The 18,545-nt window shown below is 37.7% G+C and overlaps 1 protein-coding gene across 1 annotated transcript in view; it reads left to right on the top strand.

Moving 5' to 3' along the window:
* The window catches only part of LOC135079447 (acetylcholine receptor subunit alpha-like 1), an 83,889-nt gene that overhangs the window by 51,371 nt on the left and 13,973 nt on the right, over window positions 1-18,545 (top strand). The window contains exons 2-3 of the mRNA XM_063974111.1: window positions 1,256-1,300; window positions 17,761-17,870. Of these exons, the coding sequence (XP_063830181.1) occupies window positions 1,256-1,300; window positions 17,761-17,870 (155 nt within the window). The remainder of the gene's footprint in view (window positions 1-1,255; window positions 1,301-17,760; window positions 17,871-18,545) is intronic.

The following is an 18,545-nucleotide window of genomic DNA, read 5'->3' as shown; positions in this document are numbered from 1 at the left end:
AAGTTCGTAGTATGCAGGGCGTCTTAATTCCTTTCATCGATACTGTTAGGTATCTGATATTTTATACAAAATTATTTGTTTCAAAGAGTCTATCTTTAGAAAGAAATCCTCGATAATTGTTTCTGCGAAATCCGCAAACAAAAAACTATAAAGAAACCCATAGAATAAAAGGATTCGAACCCACAAAGTTTAATTCCAGTTTTTTCCTGTTCATCCGACCAATGCCTCACCGAATTGGATTTCCAAGGTGCTCCATAAAAGAGCCCGATCATAACTAACCGCGGTATCTTTTATACACGAAAGAACGATAACTTAGTTCGATTGTTCCCAAGAAATTTCATTAAACTGCCTCTATAACTGGGGCGGGGCTCATTGAGACTTTAGCGGAGTGTTCCCACTTTCTCCTGCGTGTGTGTTTTCTCTCGTTAATGTTGCCGCTATACTTTTCACTTCGGTTACAGTTGCTGGAGCGGTGACGTGACATTTAAGAGTTGTTTTTCCGGAGCAATCTCCTGTTGGTATTTAGTGACTATTGTTTTGACTAAAACACTTAAGAAGAAGCAAACTTACTAAGGGCTAACTGACATTTACACCAGAGTTACCAACTCTTAGATTTTTCGTGATAATGACACAAAAAATTGTCACAATAATAAAAATAAAACATCATTTTACTTCTATCTTTGCATTGAAACAGTCACACCGATACCCAAGCTCGCTTTCACCTTCAGGCTGATAATCACTTTCCAGCAAGTGAGATGCAGGCTTTCTCGTTGTAGTTAAAAAAATACTGAATGACGAATTATTACCTTTTAGCTTTAATTACTGACTCAAAATAAATTCGAGCCACTTTATGGCACTCTGCAAGGTGCGAGGGCAAAAAGGGCCTATAACTTATTTTAGTACTGAACTACATTTCACTGCACAAGCGGCCTGCAAGTTGGCGAAGTGTGAAAATTCACAAAGTGTTACACTTTTAGTAAGTGTTCGCACTTCGGTTGACACCTTTTTGATGCGAAGATTGTGTTTACAACGTCATGTGGTTAAATAGGAGGCAAAATGCGATTAGTAGAAGTGCAGAAGCAATATTGAAGCTTTTATCTGTCGAAAATAGTTTTTGAACATACAGAAAGCAAACATCATAGTATAACTTTTGAAATTAATTTCCCATTATTTATTTTAAGAAAGTAGGTCGTTTTTTTTATTAATTTATCATGTATGACATATTTACTAACTGTTCTTTTTCTCTTCTTTTCAGAATCTTAAGAATCAAATCATGACAACGAACGTGTGGGTAGAACAGGTGAGTTTTTTTCAATTACTTACACTGGCGATTTGTCTAATGATTTATCTTAAACCTTTTACAGCCGTTCACGTAGTCAGTCCGTGATTATAATATTATGATTATACGAATGGAAGTTATTGGGGGAGGCCTATGTTCAGCAGTGGACGTCCTGTGGCTGAAATGACGAATATTCTGGCGGTTAAAGTGTTAATTGGGTCAATAATACACACAACCTTTAAAAACAATATGAGGTCAAACGACACTAAAATCGCAGCTTAATCTTAAGTTAAAGTAAGAAAACTAAATTCTTCAACAATTTATCTCAGACCGGAACACTGTGGCAAAATTATCAAACGTGCGCAGGACATGTCCCATTCCCGTGACAAATGGCCGGCGGGCCTCACGTGACCGCCATAAACACAACGGAAGGATACTTTTCGGAAATAATTTCGGTTAGACTAGCACATTCTCCTTTTTTTTACGAACCAACGTGAAATATAGATCGCTTCCGAGGCCGTTGAACGGGATTATTCACTTTTCGTTCCCGTTGAAACTCCTGCGTGGTCTACAGCTTGACCTCTACAGAATTGAGAGGTGACAGAGTTTAACTTCTTCTTCTAAGAAAATTATATGGTTAAATGGTTCTAACCAGCCGATATATTGTGTCCCGAAGTGGTGGTAGAGCAAGCTATAGGGACGTGACGTGAATAAGTGCCTTGAAAAGGACATCGAACTAATAAAGAATGCGAATTTAAAATTGAATAATTATGACTGTTACTAAAAATACGATCAAGGTTCAGTGGCTGGAGAGTAGGTAACTCCATTAAAAAGAGAGTTTGACTCTCTCAAATCAGACGCATAGCTTTTGTGCCTTCATTTTAAACTCTACCTAATTGCCTACAAGGAATTATTCTGTGTGCCTACCATGAGTTTACGTTAGGTGTGCTCGCTAGCGACTGCGTATAAAAATGACATTAATTGTATGACATATTGTGCAGCGCCCCTAGCGGCTACTTTCAAGAAACAAAATCTTCATAGAGATTTTTGACGTACTCGCTAGCGAGCACACCTAACGTAAACTCATGGTAGGTACACTGAACATTAGTAAAAATCGTCTAGATATTTTATTTCATGTTAGACGCCTAGGCTGCCTTACATCAAGGTTTATTCACAATAGAAAAAGAATAACAATATAGAATTGCTTAGCCACAAAGCTAAGATTGCAGTAGATATTAAATTTTGAACCCGCTTAATATGGACTTTTAAAATTATCTAAAATAAATAATTTTTAACTAATTTATTTTAATTAGGTACTACAGTAATCTGCTAACTCCTCAACTATTATGTATTGGTATTGGTTGTATTGAGCAGTAAACATCTACGTGCTTCGACTGCAGATATTAGTTTATACCTTTTTCTTTTTTACTCACTAAAATACACAAATCGCCTACATAAAACTATTTATGTATCGTATAAATGCGTGTGTATTATAAACCTTGATAAAGCAAACCTTCCATAATCCTGACGAACACCCAAAATGATACCAGGACATTTATTATTCTCCCGCATTTATTACCCCAAATATAGTAATGCGAGCTTTCAAACAACATATTGATTGGGCTCACGACAGTATATTCATCTCTTTCATCCATTACCAAATGATATCTGCCTCTCGCTCATCCGGTTCGCAAAGTTTTCTCTCATACAACTTGTTCCGACAATAAAAATGTTATGACGAAGTTAGGTTTACGGTTTATTTATTTGTAGATAGTTCTCGAGTCCACAGTATATTTGGGACATAAAATAATAATAAGGAGGCAAACAAACTTTGTAGGATCTTTGAGATCGAGTGGAGCTAAAAGTTAGTTTTTTTATGTTTCTGATAGAATCTGGACGTAGGTTAACGTTGTTAAAAGTATGTATTAATATGGCACAGTAATCTATTCTATACTAATATTATAAAGCTAAAGAGTTATTTTGCTTGAACGCGCTAATCTCAGGGACTTACTGGTCCAATATGAAAAAATATTTTTGTGTTGAATAGCAAATTATCGATGAAAGCTTTAGGATATAACATCACCCTACAGCCAATAAGGGGGGATCAGTAAAAAAATGTAGTAAAAACCGAAATTCAAACTATTTTCACACATACGAAGTCGCGGGCACAGCAAGATGGGTCCAATTGGCACGTGTTTTAATGTCTACATTGTGTATTTAAAAGGCTATTATACAAATTGTACAGTTGTTGACCCTTTTATTAACTCAACAACTTTCTCTTTGAGTCTTCATTGTTAATTGAACGATAAATCTATTGTTTGATTGAATTTGGAAACACACAAACCTGCTTCTGAATAAGTAGCACAGTAGTCATATTTATTGGTGTTATACAGTACTGTCCAATACAAATCGGCTCAATAAAAGATATCGTACCGAAAGAAAGATTACTGAATATTCAATAGGTATCCGATAAAGTCAGATATTTGTGCAATCTATCAAAAATGAGGACATTAATCCTGGAGTCGATAGAGCGCCAACATCCCTTATCAGGGCCTAAATATTTTTATAACATTAGTATACGCCAGCTTCCAGGATCGTGCAATCCTTTTTAGTGATGGGGATAGACAGCTAATTTGTTAAATGAATTTATCGATAACACGTTACTTGATTCTTGGTTTTGATGTTCAAAGAAAATATCGGAAAAGTCAAGTAGCTTTGTTTGCTTGCCGCACCATAACATGAGAGTACCTACTAATAAAATGAAGGCGAAACCATTTGAAAATTAAAATACTTGAATATTTTGAGTTTAGAGAAGTGTATAAAATTATAATATTCAAAAGAAAAAAATATCCTACTAATATTATAAATGCGAAAGTTTGTGTGGATGTTTGTTACTCTTTCACGAAAAAACTACTGAACGGATGTTGATGAAACTCTACAGTATTATTGTTTATAACCCAGAATATTATGTGACAAACTAAATTTCACGCGGGTGAAGCCGCGGGCAAAAGCTAGTAATTTATAAGTTTAAATCATACATTTAAAAATAACGTGACCGAAATCATCACAAAAGACTTAACAATAAGTCGCATTTCTGAATGAATCGCTGTCTACTTGAAGACGGAACTAAACATAGAGTGGTCGTTACCGACATCGAAACATCGATGTCGAACAACAGACATCGATCATCCCTACACCGAAGGGTCTCTCTGTCCCTTGCAGTACATCATAAATCATACAAGCCGAGCCCGGTTAACACATTTTTGAACGGCCATGTTGGGTGTTTTTTTCGCGATATATCTACTCACGACATGGAAAGTCGATTATAATTTGTGAGGGCTTTTTCACTTGAGGTACGAGGCGTTAATATTTTGGAGGTAGGCGTTTTAAGGGGCTGAAACGAGTAGCGACTGAATAAAGGTTCGGCCAAACCAACGCGATCACACGCGATCAGCCGGCGTGCAGCGATGGCGATCAATGCATTTAAGTCTGGTCGCCATCGCTGCACGCCGGCTGATCGCGTGTGATGATCGCGTTGGTTTGGCCGAACCTTAATAGGTATTTTACTTATAAAATAAGCCATTAACGGAAAAGTTTTCTTTATGGATCCTTTCTAATATTTATTTCTTATCTACAATTTAATTAACTTTAACATGGTTTTAAGTTGTGACCCTCATTGTTACAACAACTCTTATGATTTAAAAGCCATGTTTTGTCGTTCTCGATTGGAGCAATACGATATTTTTATATCATTTAATATCAGTCGCTCACCAACTGTATCCATTTCTGCCTTCAAAGTAAACAATACCACAAGAAACCCTTTAAAGCCCCGAATAAATCATTTGTAGATTACCGACTGGTATTTTTGCGGTGAGCCAAAGTTTTAAATGGAATTTAACTTCGCCAAAGCCAAAGTTCTCGAGTTAAAGGTGAAATTGACCTTAAGACTTTTAAATTAAAAGTTGCGTCCATCGAAAATGAGCGGTTGAAAAATCTCATTCTGTTTCGCTTTGACGACGTGTAATAACGAAATACCGTTAACAATAACGTTAATATTCGACGAGAATTTTATTACGTGATGTTTTTTAAAGCGGCCATTTTAAATGCATTCTTTCCGCAAATTCTTTTTCGGTCTCCCGCCGGGCGGCAAAGTTTGCGGAATTTTTGTAACGGAAAATACCTAGTAGCAACACTCATTTGTTTTTTGCTTTGTTCTGTATTTGAATTTGGAAGTTATTCCTCCGTTACTCATCGGAGGATTGTTTTCGTAAACAGAAACAGCACTTGCGAAACTTTTTATTGTTCAGCTATGATTTTTAGTGCTCGAGAATTGGATGGTGCTTAAAAATACAATTTTGAATTGTTTTGGTAAAAATAAGTTTGTGTTTAGATTTAAATATTTAGATTTGCATTCTGTTTATTATTGTGCACCATTAAAGTTAGGTATATAGATACTCCTACACTTATTTTAACAAGCCGTTTTACAAGTTATGACAAATACCTAAGAATGATTACCAAATTTACGTAGATATCGGATATTGTGCTGTTTTTTTGCATTGTAAATGATAATTTTGAGATACTTTTTTAAAAGAGCTGTTAGTCTTTTAGATAGATTTAATAATATTTACGTTTTACGGCTGTTTCCTTTATGCCAAAAAGGGTTATAAAATATTCTACGTTTTAAAATAATAATACAATTTTAAATAACATGGCCACATTCTAAGCCTTCAGAAAACTGAAGAATAGACAAAATCTTACAAAAGCTCTATTCCCCAAAAGATGCACTTAAAGCCGACGCGGTCAATTGTAAAACTTGCCGCCGTCAGCGGGGGGATGTCACTTAATATTCCCTTTTCCCTTCACTAAATTACGGGGCATTTCATTGGACCGGATTCGGCGTAGTGCCGTCGAAAATCGATTGCCAATTTAATCGATTGTGTTCAATTGAAATTTATTTATTTATTTATTTATTTGAACACCAACAAGGTTACATTGAGGCTTCACAAAAGTAACTATAAAAAATGACACTTGTTAAATGCAAACTTAATTATAGGTGAAAACATCATGCGTTAGAGACTAAAGCAACAGCAATTAGGGATTAAAAACTAAAAATACTTATTTAATATGGTGTAAAGAAGTCCCTATGCTTGTTCAAATCGGTGAGATTTGTCCAAGCATGTGGACTTGTATTTACGTAAACTAAGGAAAAAAATATCAACATTAACATTATTGGACCTAGACAGGGCATTGTATTGATTAAACATTCTATTTAAAGGGGAAAACAGACCTAGATTTGATTTGGAGCTCCTGGTCGCAAACAAGTTGTATCGGGATATCCTAGGCAACTTATAGGGAACGTTTAGATTAACTTTTGAGAGCAGGTTAGGGCAGTCAAAAGCACCGTTGACCAATTTGTATAAAAACGAATTATCAAGCACACAGCGGCGTTCCTGAAGAGTATTTAACTTGAAGTAACGTAATCTATCTTGATAGTGGGGTAATTTTTTTGCCAGGTTGACACTGAATGCCAGATGCCATAACAACCTTTTTTGGATGCGCTCAAGTTTTTTTATATAAACGTCGTAATGTGGATTCCACACTACACTACAATATTCTAGACCACTTCGCACGAGTGCGTTGTATAAAACTATTTTAGTTTGTGGCTTCTTGAACTCTTTACAGTTTCGCAACACAAATCCAAGTAATTTATAACTCTTATTTATAATGTTATCTATATGAATATTAAATCGCAGTTTATTATCAAGAGTCACTCCCAGGTCACGAATACAATTCAATTCCATAAGTTTGTCAGGTCCTATAGTATAATCTCTAGCGATGGACGTTTTGTTACGGGTAAAATTAATTACAAAACATTTTTTCGCGTTTAGAGACATGCCGTTAACCTCGCACCATTCAACCAGACTATCCAAATCCTCCTGTAGTAGTTTAGTATCACTTATGTCCTCAATTTGCCTCAGAATCTTGAGGTCATCGGCAAACAAGTAAATGTTAGAATTTTTAAAGCAAAGATGAATATCATTAATAAAGATGTTGAAGAAAATTGGGCCGAGAATAGATCCCTGTGGGACTCCAGAAGAGGCATCGAAAGGATCCGACGTGTAGCCATTCACTACCACTACTGACTTTCGTTTCTGTAGGTATGATCCACACCAATTCAGTAGGTTTCCACTAATACCAATCAAGGAAAGTTTTCGAAGTAGTACATCGTGATTGACTTTATCGAAAGCCTTACTGAAGTCTGTATAGATAACATCCACAGGCTTTCCCTGGTCAAGAGATCTCACCAAATCCTCTACAAGGGTTACTAGGTTGGTGGAAGTTGATCTTGCCTTCACAAAGCCATGCTGATGCGGAGAAACCAATTGGCGGAAATGCCAGGAAATCAAGGGGCTTACCATCGATTCAAACACTTTGGCAAATGTAGGAAGAATAGAAATTGGCCTGTAGTTATCAACATGACCCAGATGACCAGACTTATGTAAAGGTAGAACCAATGATGTCTTCCAATTCGATGGGAATGTGCCGGTACTCAATGATTTGTTGAATATGCGTGATAATGGATATGCAAGAACATCGGCACACCTTACCACAAACACCGACGGCAGTCCGTCTTCACCCGCTCCCTTATGCAAGTCCAGTCTCTTCAAAACTCGATAAACTTGATCCCTGGTAAAGACGACAGAAGCGAGACAGACGTTACCAGAGTGATCCGATGTCGAGGCATTAGCAGCTCGGGGAGCATCTCGATTATACACAGACTCAAAATGGGAAGCAAATAGATTGCAAATTTCCCTGCCCTCAGTCGCCGCAACATCCCCGAGAGACATTTCCGCTGGGTACATACTTTTACCCTTCCTTTTTTGCTTGATAAAGGACCATAGAAATTTAGGATTAGAAGTTAATGTCTGTTCCAGGTTACTCAGGTGTTTATTGTATGCAGATTTTTGTAGTTGGTAGCATCTATGCCTTAACAGCTCAAACTCTAAAATATCACGTGGATTTTTGTTATACTTGCGCACTTTTAGTCTGCATTTGTGTTTTTCTTTTAATGATTTGATAAGGCTCGGCGTGAACCAGGGCGGGAACTTATAGTTTGGTGGTTTAGACTTCGGGACATGCTTCTCGATTACATTGCGAAGGATGGCATGGAATTTGGTCGACATCAGATCAACTCCAAGGTCGTCCGGTAATACGTCGTTCCATGATATCTTCTGTAGCGCAGCAACTATCTTAACGTAATCAGCCTTGAAGAAACAGAACTTTACGTCACTATTCGGCAAAAGAGTTACAGGGTCAGCACTAGGGACTATGAATTGAAGCGGTGGATGCAACGGATCCACTGATGTTAAAGGATCTGAATTTAGGTCCAATTCCGTAATGGCAATTGAACAAAGTACCAGGTCTAGTATTTTACCCTTCACATTTAAAACACAATTATATTGCTCCAGCTCATTTAAGGCCATAAATTCGAGCAAATCATCAGTGAACTTACCTCCGTTGCTGAAACCCTTCATTATAGTTGAGTCCTCGCTTGGGCTCCATGTAACACTGCTTAGATTAAAATCGCCCATTATAATCGTGTCACCTACTCCTTGATTGGCTATCATGATACGGCTAGCATTTTCAAAATAATGATTTAATATGTGACCCTGGATTGGCGGAGGTAAATATACACAACAAATAAAAAGCTTCTTAAAACCATCTCCACCTCTCGCAACATCTAAAGATATCCAAAGATCTTCACAGCTAGATTCCAATTTATTTAGTCTTGAAGACTTAAGTTTCACGGAGACTGCAATGAGAACACCACCACCATCCTTATGAGAATGAAAACCACTACTTTCCCGATCCCTTCTATAAACAACATATCGATTATCAAAGAGCTCCGAATCATGAACACTTGAATTAAGCCAGGTTTCAGTAAAAACAACCAAATCGAAATTGTTACATACTACATTATTAAACAAATCCACTGTCTTTGTCCTTAAACCTCTGACATTTTGATAATATATCTTTAAATCAGCGAACTTAACAAAAACAAAAACAATCCAACACGCGGCCAAACAAAAACTAATAGTAATAAGTTAACAAATTAGGTCATCTTTTCTAGAGCATCAATATTACGTATATGTATATAATTTGTCTCTTCACTCTTTCTTACAAAAACCTTGCCGTCTCGTACCCAAACAAATTTATAATTTAAATCCTTAGATTTACGACGAGCCGCAGCATGAAGTTCCTTATTCTCTGGAGTCAAGTGTTCGGCCACAAAGACAGGATGCTTTTTCTCCCCGCCTAACCCCAGGTGACTCGTATTCAGCTTCTCGGTGGAATTCTTTTTATTGAATAAAGAAGTTGCTGCCAAGAAATTGTCTCTGAGGCGAGGGCTTCTCAATTTCAATAGTATAGACCTCGGTCTAGTGCTATTCGCATTCAGTTTCGCTACTCTAGAACAATAGTGTATATCGCTATCATTTACAGGGCATTTAATAACTTTAGCTAGCTGCAATACCATATTGGTTAAGTTTTCCTGCTTGTGCTCGGGTACGCATTGAATTTCCAAATTGGACGAACGGGATCTTTGATCGAGCTGACGAAGCCTGGCAGAGAGCTCTTGTGTAGTATTGCGCAAAAAGTCATTGTCTTTGCGGAGGGCGGCGACAGTATCAGTCTGCGCGGCTACAGCGGTCTTGATTTTCTCAAATTCCTCATTAAAAAATGATATTGACGCTTCCAATGTTGACATGCCCTTTCTTATCTCTTTTAGTTCAGAGTTAATTTCTGTTCTAACAATTTGATGTAATTCCTCCCTCACTACGGCTCGAATGTCAGCTGCAGTTAGACATGAGCAACTTTGAGCGGGTGGGGGAGAGGAGAAAGACGTGCTTGACTTTTTCTTGGCTCGAAGGGTGACATTGTCATATTGAGGGACGGTGGAGGGCCCCGCGGGCGCCGGCCGTACGGGAGTGTCACAGTTACTGCCGGTTTTAGGCTCCTTACAACGACATGTTAGGCAAATCCATGAAGACTTAAAATCAGCCGTAAAGCTTCTATAATCATCCGCCGAGAAATTCATACATGAATAATGGTATTGCTCCTTGCATCGACAACAATGTAGAAAGCTAATACCCTTCAAAACATTTGGGCAAGCAGCGCATCTATTGCTTTTGTTAGGCATTTTGTAGAAGGTAGACGGGCGGCGCGTTCGGCTGTGTATAGATTAAATCGCTTTAAGCGATGTAAAGCTCCTGCCGTCCAGCGTAACAGAATCTGCGCAGCGAAAGCGATATTGTAGTACTGAGCCGCTGACTTGTGTAACTAGTATGGTCGCGGCGAAAAGGTCGTAAGCGCCGTGCGATACGCGTCGCTTACGCGTAATACTCAAAGCACTGCAGACTGTGATTAATGTCCAGCAAAACAATAACACTCGTCTATTATTTTTCAAGAAAACTGCACTTATGAGCACTAAAAACTTTCAATTCATAGTTCAGATCGTAGATAGTTAGATCAGGTTTGCTTGGCACTATTCTTCTTGTAAGAAATCACTGTGTTTACCACTGATAAATGTTTTTATATTGGAGAGAAACAAAAATGCTGTTGCTTGTTAAACTACCGAAATAAAAAAAAAGATTTAGGTCTTTCTTTAGGAACTTTATTTGAAATTCGTTAAACTTTTGCCCGCGTGCATTTCAGTAAGCCTATTAACTTTATATTAATAGTCTGATTTAAACATAATTTTAACACGCTTGTTGTTTTTCATGGAAATCCATTCTGTAGTGTTTGCGTGAATCACATTTATAATTGTAGTAGAAGACTTTATTTTATTTCATTGACTAAGCTATAATAATATTGTCTCCCTCCTCATGATTAACATCAGATTTTTAAGTTATAATCGTTTTATTCGATATGATCCCGCAATCGATATAATCATTTTTATATCTTATCAAAAGTAACTATAGATATTTTATTTATACTCGTATTTTATTTCATGGCATGAATTAATAAAATATTAACAAATAAGCTTGTCGATTTTTATATTACAAAAGGTCCATCGGTCCTATCGATTTTCGGACACACTAGTTCATTCAGCCCGATTATTCGGCCATAGTGAATCGTTCGTCTCGAAATTTGAATGGTACGGTCGAACGCGCGCTGTTTTTCGGCCATGCGAGACCAATTGTTTACTATTACAAAGGGAGGTGGTTATTGGAATTTTATTCGTGTAATTTTCGTGTCCTTTTGACGCCGATTTTCAGATCGGTGCGTTCGCAATCAATTGACTGTGCAAAGATATGACGATTTCGTAATTTCATTTATTTTTTGCTTATTTTTACTTCTTTTAGGCTATAAAATATCATTTCTAACAGAGAATGTATATTTGATAGCTTTCAAATTCTTAACGAAAGACATTTTAGAGTGTTTTTTTTAACTAAGTAGCTTATTTAATTTTGACGCTACTATTCAATAACTCGATAGTTGAGCTCTCTAATTTTACCTAATACCATGTTTTCATTCTTTTCCAATAAAAGTATTCCATGGCTTAAACTAATTCAGCTTCAAATTTCAGCCTTAATACTATTCTATTTATAGAACAATAATAATAATTATAGAAGCAATAACAGAAAAGACAATATCAACTAAAGTAAAGCTTAACTTTTAAAAGTTAAAAACAGAAAAAAAGGATTGTCAACTATTACCTTTTTACGATACGAACTTTTTTATCGTTTTAACGCGGCACATTAGGATGGGGCGAGAGCTTAATAATATTTTATGGGGGTATTTCGTATAGTGGCCTACTATTATGGAACTTTGGAAATAAAATTATTGGGGTCCACATTGCAGGTGGTTAGTTTAGACTAACTAAAAAAAAAAATAGGAAGCGTTTTTTTGTATACTTTTTTTTATGCTAGACAAGGTAGGTATTTGACCGTAATTGCACCTGGTGTTAAGTGAGGTTTTATTTCATGTTTACTAACATTAGAATAATTATAAACGGGATTGCTACATTGTCATGACAGATACTTGACCTTATTTACGAGCCTCCGATATTTACTTGTGAAGAAATAATAAAGATTTATTTAATAAAAAAATATTTATTTATTTTTTTCAGCACTGTTGCAAGCGCTATTATCACGGAGTAACTATACATTGACTTAAAAAAATCCTTGTCATGTAAAATTCGTTTTTTTTTATAATATACCCGCTAAAAACATCCATGACTCCAAGTAAATAAATGCTTATGCTCACCATCATCATTATCACAAAACAATCTTTGACCTCTAATTGCCGGTATAAATATTGGATCTAACCAACCTTATCTATACTTGAAAACGAACGATTTTCAGCGTCGTTTCAGTCTCTAAGAGGACCATTGTTCTAGTCCAATTAAATTTTATTTCACAATTAATCATATCCGCACCGATATCTCGGTCGTCAATCTAAAATAATAAAACGTAAAATCGGAACGGTTACGTTTTTCGATTTTAACCCCCATTTAAGGCTGACAAAGTGGCCGTTTTGGGGGATGGGCAGTTGTTGACTCAGTCGGGCCACGGGAAATTGCGGGGCCTTATTATGTTCCGAGGACGATTCAAGTCCGCCACTGTCGGGACCGTAAGTTAGATGAAAAGCCGAAGTTATAAAATCTTTTACGAGTGAGTTCGAAAGCCGCGATTTTCATTGGTTTCGGCGAGAAATTGGTCGAGTGATGTGAATCGATTACGTCAATAAACGGTTGATGGAACAGTACCTCAACTCTTCCTGGTAGCTTGTTTAATAAGCATCTAACGCCCGTATTCACAAACGATGCTTGAAATCGAACGCACAGCGTTGAAAGAGCTCTGTGATTGGTTCGTGTGTCACCCTATGCGTCCACGCGCACTGTGAGACCTCATAGTAATGTTTGTGAATACGGGCGTAAAGGTCATGGTATTCTTATTAACCCGGAAATGGATCAACACCGTATCGCCACAGTATCGCCTTCGCCGCGAGGTGAGGCGTTTACGTTACGTAGCAGTACGGAGTTTCATACAAAGAATAATGGCCGCACCAAGTTGATTGTTACGATCTGTTCCGGGATTGATAAGTGTCATCATTATCATCATTTCATAGGACGTCCCCTGCTGAACATAGGCCTTCCCCAATTTGATCAATTGGTAGCGGCCTGCGTCCAGCGCTTCCCTGCTACCTTTACGATGTCGTCGGTCCACCTTGTAGGTGGACGTCCCACGCTGCGTTTTCCGGTACGTGGCCTCCATTCCAGAACCTTGCTGCCCCATCGGCCGTCAGATTGATAAGTGTGCTTCGTCCTTTTTCTTTACAACTACTGCACCACATTGAATTCGTACACTTTGACGTGCTGTCGTAAACTCATTAAACTTCACACCTGCGATCCAATCAACTCTCATTAAACAAAACGCAACCTTCCCGAAGTTGTACGTAGACGATTTTAAATTGAGTTATGGCTACAGTAATTCACGAACAAAGTATTCGCCAAGCCAAAATAATAATTGAGTTTCTACATGACGCTTGCCAAGAGTCGGCGCCAAGTTTCTTTTCAGGGTTGGTTTTGTTGACTTACTTTGGTTAGCTTTAGATACTGGGAATAATTCGGTGGTATTTAATCTTTGATAAAAGATACCACTAGCCTCAGGAATAAATAAATATGTTACATATTTTACACTGCACCATCTAGTCTAGAAAAACTTATCTCAATTATGGCATTGAATAGTACGGGCAGTACTTTATGTCTGTCCGTTAGCAATAAAGCTTTAAATATTTTTATATCCACGTACCTGCAATTTTACGTCATGAATTGCAGAAAGTGAGTCAATTTTACTATAGGTCTAGCCTTAATTTCGAACTCCTCCTATGTTCTTCTGATTCATTTCGTTGCGGGTCCAATGACAGTTTAACTTTCCCCCGGGACAAACTTGACCTTCATTGGTTGGGTTTTTGTGGCGGTCAAGCTGTAGATCCTGGCTACACAGGAGTTGCAGTGGTGGGAACGAGAGGTGGGAATAGTCCCGTATAGGTCTAGCCGATAATTCAGCCAGTGCCTGAGGTATGAGCGCGGTAGGGGATGGGTGACATTGACAAAATTATTACGTGATAGAGTATACAAATCTGGGTACACTGAAAACCAGTGTTGTGGCCTCCCTCACCGGGGGCCACGGCATATGCTGAGTGGGGTCCCATCGCTGTGCGTCAGGGCACAGAATAATAATAAGTACTACGTACAGAAGTTTTACTTCGCGAAGGTATTTAAAAAAATGTATGCTCAATGTCATTAACAATATGGTGTAATTTAGCCTGTCTCAAGATTCAAGCACCATTTTGTTGACAAACGTCAGTGATCGGCACTGCGCCGAAGCTATAGGGCTGACTTCGGTAAAATTATGTGACGTGAGGTGCCAAACTGCGGAAAATGGCGGAGGAAATACATGATTTAGCATGAATTATCATGAATAATATTAACTACTTATTTACCTCTCAGTGTCTTGAGGCAACTTAAAAAAGTACATTCTGTGTTTTTATTATTATTTAGGCAGTTAAATACTGCACAGTATTTAGTACACCATTTTCTTTATTTTCTTCCATCATACACAAGAATACGCGTGCGTGAGTCAATGTTCGCTCGTATGTGAGGCCTTGTCGAATAGTATCCTGTAGGTGGGTCATCGTACGTGTTTTGTTTTCGATGTTAACTCGCGGAGATGAACAGGCCTGGTCAGGGTGGCACTGCTTAGTTTACTTGCTCTTTCATTGTATGTTTTATGTCACCTCTGTCTTATTTGCTTTTTTTTTATTTGCCTCTTTTGTCTTTTGTGATGTCCATGGCAATAAATGTTTCTTTCTTGCTTTCTTTCAAAATCTGTGGTCTCGATGACATTTGACGTCTTAAAAACACCCTCCCATGCCACTCCCATATCTCAGGCGCTGACTTACTAAAGCGCTTGATCTATAATAGTTATTCGGGCAGCCATTTTTGAGATATCTAAGAGATAAGGTAAACCTAGACCGTGACAAGCAATTCTAGTCGACATGGAAATAAAAAAATTAAAAATGTTATCTCTGAAACTTTAACAACCCTACGCGCGTTTTTAAAGGTATTATTTTCATTACATACATATAACACGTCTTTCTCAATGTTATCTCTGTTAATTGGTTTCCTAATTTCACCCTTACATTTTATCTTGCTGCAATCACAAAACTACATAAAAACGCCTCCCAAAGTGCGTCTTCGCGCATTGAAACAGGGTTTATTCTGGCTTGTATTAGAATAACACACGCAAGTAACGGGTGTGTTTATTTTACGATATCTCACTGGAATGGGTCTGGGTTTATGAATCATTATAAGGTAATTAATGTGCGTTTATGGAAGACATAGGTATGAATTAACACTTTCCCAAAGTCATCCTGGGATGCTCCTAAAATTAGCGAAGGAACGCCTAACGTCTCTTGGATAGGGCATTACGTTTAACGATATTACGGTGCCTAAAAGTTATTCGGATAATTGCTGTGTAATTGGATATGGTTTTTTATTACAGTACATTACGTGAGTTGTAAATGAGAGATTTTTTGAATTCACCATTTTTATTTAGACTTCTTTTGTTTTTGCTTATTTTGATCGAATAATTTTTTTTATATTATCCACAACAAGGAAGCTCTTGGCCTGTATCTCACCTGATGGTAAGTGACGATCAGGCCGAAGGTGGAAGCGAGCTTCACCCGGAATCCTCAACCACGGAGGAACTGGCTATCTTACCTATAACTGCCGGAACACAATAATGCTGTTAACATTGTTGTTATGGTGACAGACTTAGGTAAGATGGTGGTAGCTAGCCAGGCGGACTTAGAACAAGCCCTACCACCAACCAAACCGAACAGAAAAATCTGCCCCCACTGGGAATCGAACCCGGGACCTCTGCGTCTGAAGCAGGTGGTCTTACCACTAGACCACAGAGGCGGTTATCAAATCTCTTAATCAGCACTTAGGCCCATTCCAGGGCGCTTATACACGTCCCAAATATAGCTTGCCCTACCACCACTGGGCTGGTGCTAAGAAGAAGTGGCGCAAGAAACTCAGTCACCTTGGTCAACCTCTTTTTCGTTCTTTCGTAATTCTCATTAGGCCATAAGTTACCCTCAGTAAGATTCAATTCTACTACCATTCTAGTGTAGGTGTGTTTAACTAGAAAAAGGATACCGACTGCATAGTCAAATGCATTGCGATGATTGTCCACATGAATATCTTTTTAGACACAAGGCATTGAGTTATCTCCTAACTTACCCGTACCATACTAACCTGCTTATATCAATTTGGTGGGACTTCATTTTATTGCCTGTAATATGTAAGAAGGAAATACGCGCATAAGATACCAACTTTTGCTATAAAATGAAAAATCTGCCAACTCTTAACAATAATGTATGGAATATTATGTAAACTTTTACATAATTTATATGTTGACCTTATTATGAAAGTTGTTTATATTCATGAATGCATTTTCCACCGTATAAACCTTTAAGAGTGTTTTCTTTAAGAGTTAGTTACATACGAGTATTTACAGATATTGCACTGTCTTCTAAGCCTTTAACACTTCTGGTACAGTGAGACTCAGACTGTGTTGAACTTGATAACTTTAATTAGTCGATTGCGAGCAAGCAAAAGGAGCAGATCTAGTGATGGTTGTATTCGAGAAACTAAGTCATATCGTATAATGAGACCCATGTGCTTACCAAGAGTTTACGTTAGGTGTGTTCGCTAGCGAGTGCGTCAAAAATTCTATGAAGATTTAGTTCTTGAAATTAGCCGCTATTACAATTTGTCAAACATTTAATGTAATTTTTTACGCAGTCGCTAGCGAGCACACCTAACGTAAACTCATGGTAAACAGTTACGTGTTAAATGATGTCATTATTTACGAGCGCATTTTATTTGAAGTTAGTTCAGGTCACGATGCACAATTTTAATTAAATAACTATCAAGGCAGCGGCGAGACTTAAATAAGGATATTTATAGGATTTTGCCTATCTAACTATTAATCTTGCTATCATATGGAAGAGCGCTGCTTCCTAGCATAAGCACAATCTGTTGCTCAATAGGAGGATCCAACAATGTGTTACTGAATTAGGCAAAGTTAAAGATATTAACGTATTTGTGTAGGGCATAATTATTTATAGATCGTTTCATCCACAAAGACGCGCCCCACCATTCTTCCGCTAATGTTTAAATGTTTGGTACACGTTAAATTGTCCATGAGTGCACACACACACTACAATAATGACGCTCGGATTGCTCGGATCAAACCCACCGCACCTCGCGCTTCCCTCGACCAAAAATTGGTGGGGCGCATCTTCGTGGATGAAACGAGATCTAAGATTATGGCAAATGATGTCTATTTGTTGAGGTGTGTGATAGTTAGTATGACAGATACTAAGATAGTTATTATTTGTTACAGGAATGGAATGACTACAAGCTGAAGTGGAACCCAGACGACTACGGTGGTGTGGAGACGCTGCACGTACCCTCAGAACACATTTGGCTGCCAGACATCGTGCTTTACAATAAGTAAGTCCAATTTTATATTTCTTTTTCTCTACTAGCAATAAAAAATGCAAAAATAGCAGCAATGTTCGTAAAATTGTACATCATGATGCAAGAAGAAATTTCCTTTTTACTTGGTACTTCAAGCATAGGATTTTTCCTTGACAATGGTTTAAAAGCTAACTATTTGGTGAGATTAGGATTTCCAAGGGTTTGTATGTATCGGAAAATATCTGAAATTGGAAGAAAATTAATGATGAATGTTTGTATTTTCTCCATCAATCACCAAAATCTTTATCATGAAGCTAATATTTAGTAGGAGTGGAAAATCCTAGGCAGCTGTAATGATTTCCTTCTAAATTGCTTTGTAGTAAATTGTCACTACGAGTAACTTTAAGCTTAGGGGAGACTGAGGAGAGTGTTGTGAGATTGTCCATTTTTGGAAACCTATTAACTGTCAGCGAGCTCGCAACAGCGCGTATTTATTAGCTCGAGACTTGAACTGAAAAGCGCGCACTGTTACGAGCTCGCTAGTAGTTAATAAGTTCCAAAAAATCGTCAATGTCTCAACTTTTCTCTGTTACAACTTTCTCGGTCTCCCTACTCAAGTTTTAAGTTCACCAAAAACAAGTGGCCAACTCTAATCAGACTTTTCGTCTCTTTCTTTAAAGCCCCACATTTCCCAATCAGCGACGAAAA

The sequence above is a fragment of the Ostrinia nubilalis genome, chromosome 16 (genome assembly GCF_963855985.1).
Source record: "Ostrinia nubilalis chromosome 16, ilOstNubi1.1, whole genome shotgun sequence".
NCBI classification, from domain to species: Eukaryota; Metazoa; Arthropoda; class Insecta; order Lepidoptera; family Crambidae; genus Ostrinia; species Ostrinia nubilalis.
Note: the sequence above shows the minus strand (reverse complement) of the source record. Positions and strands in the feature narration are given on the sequence as shown.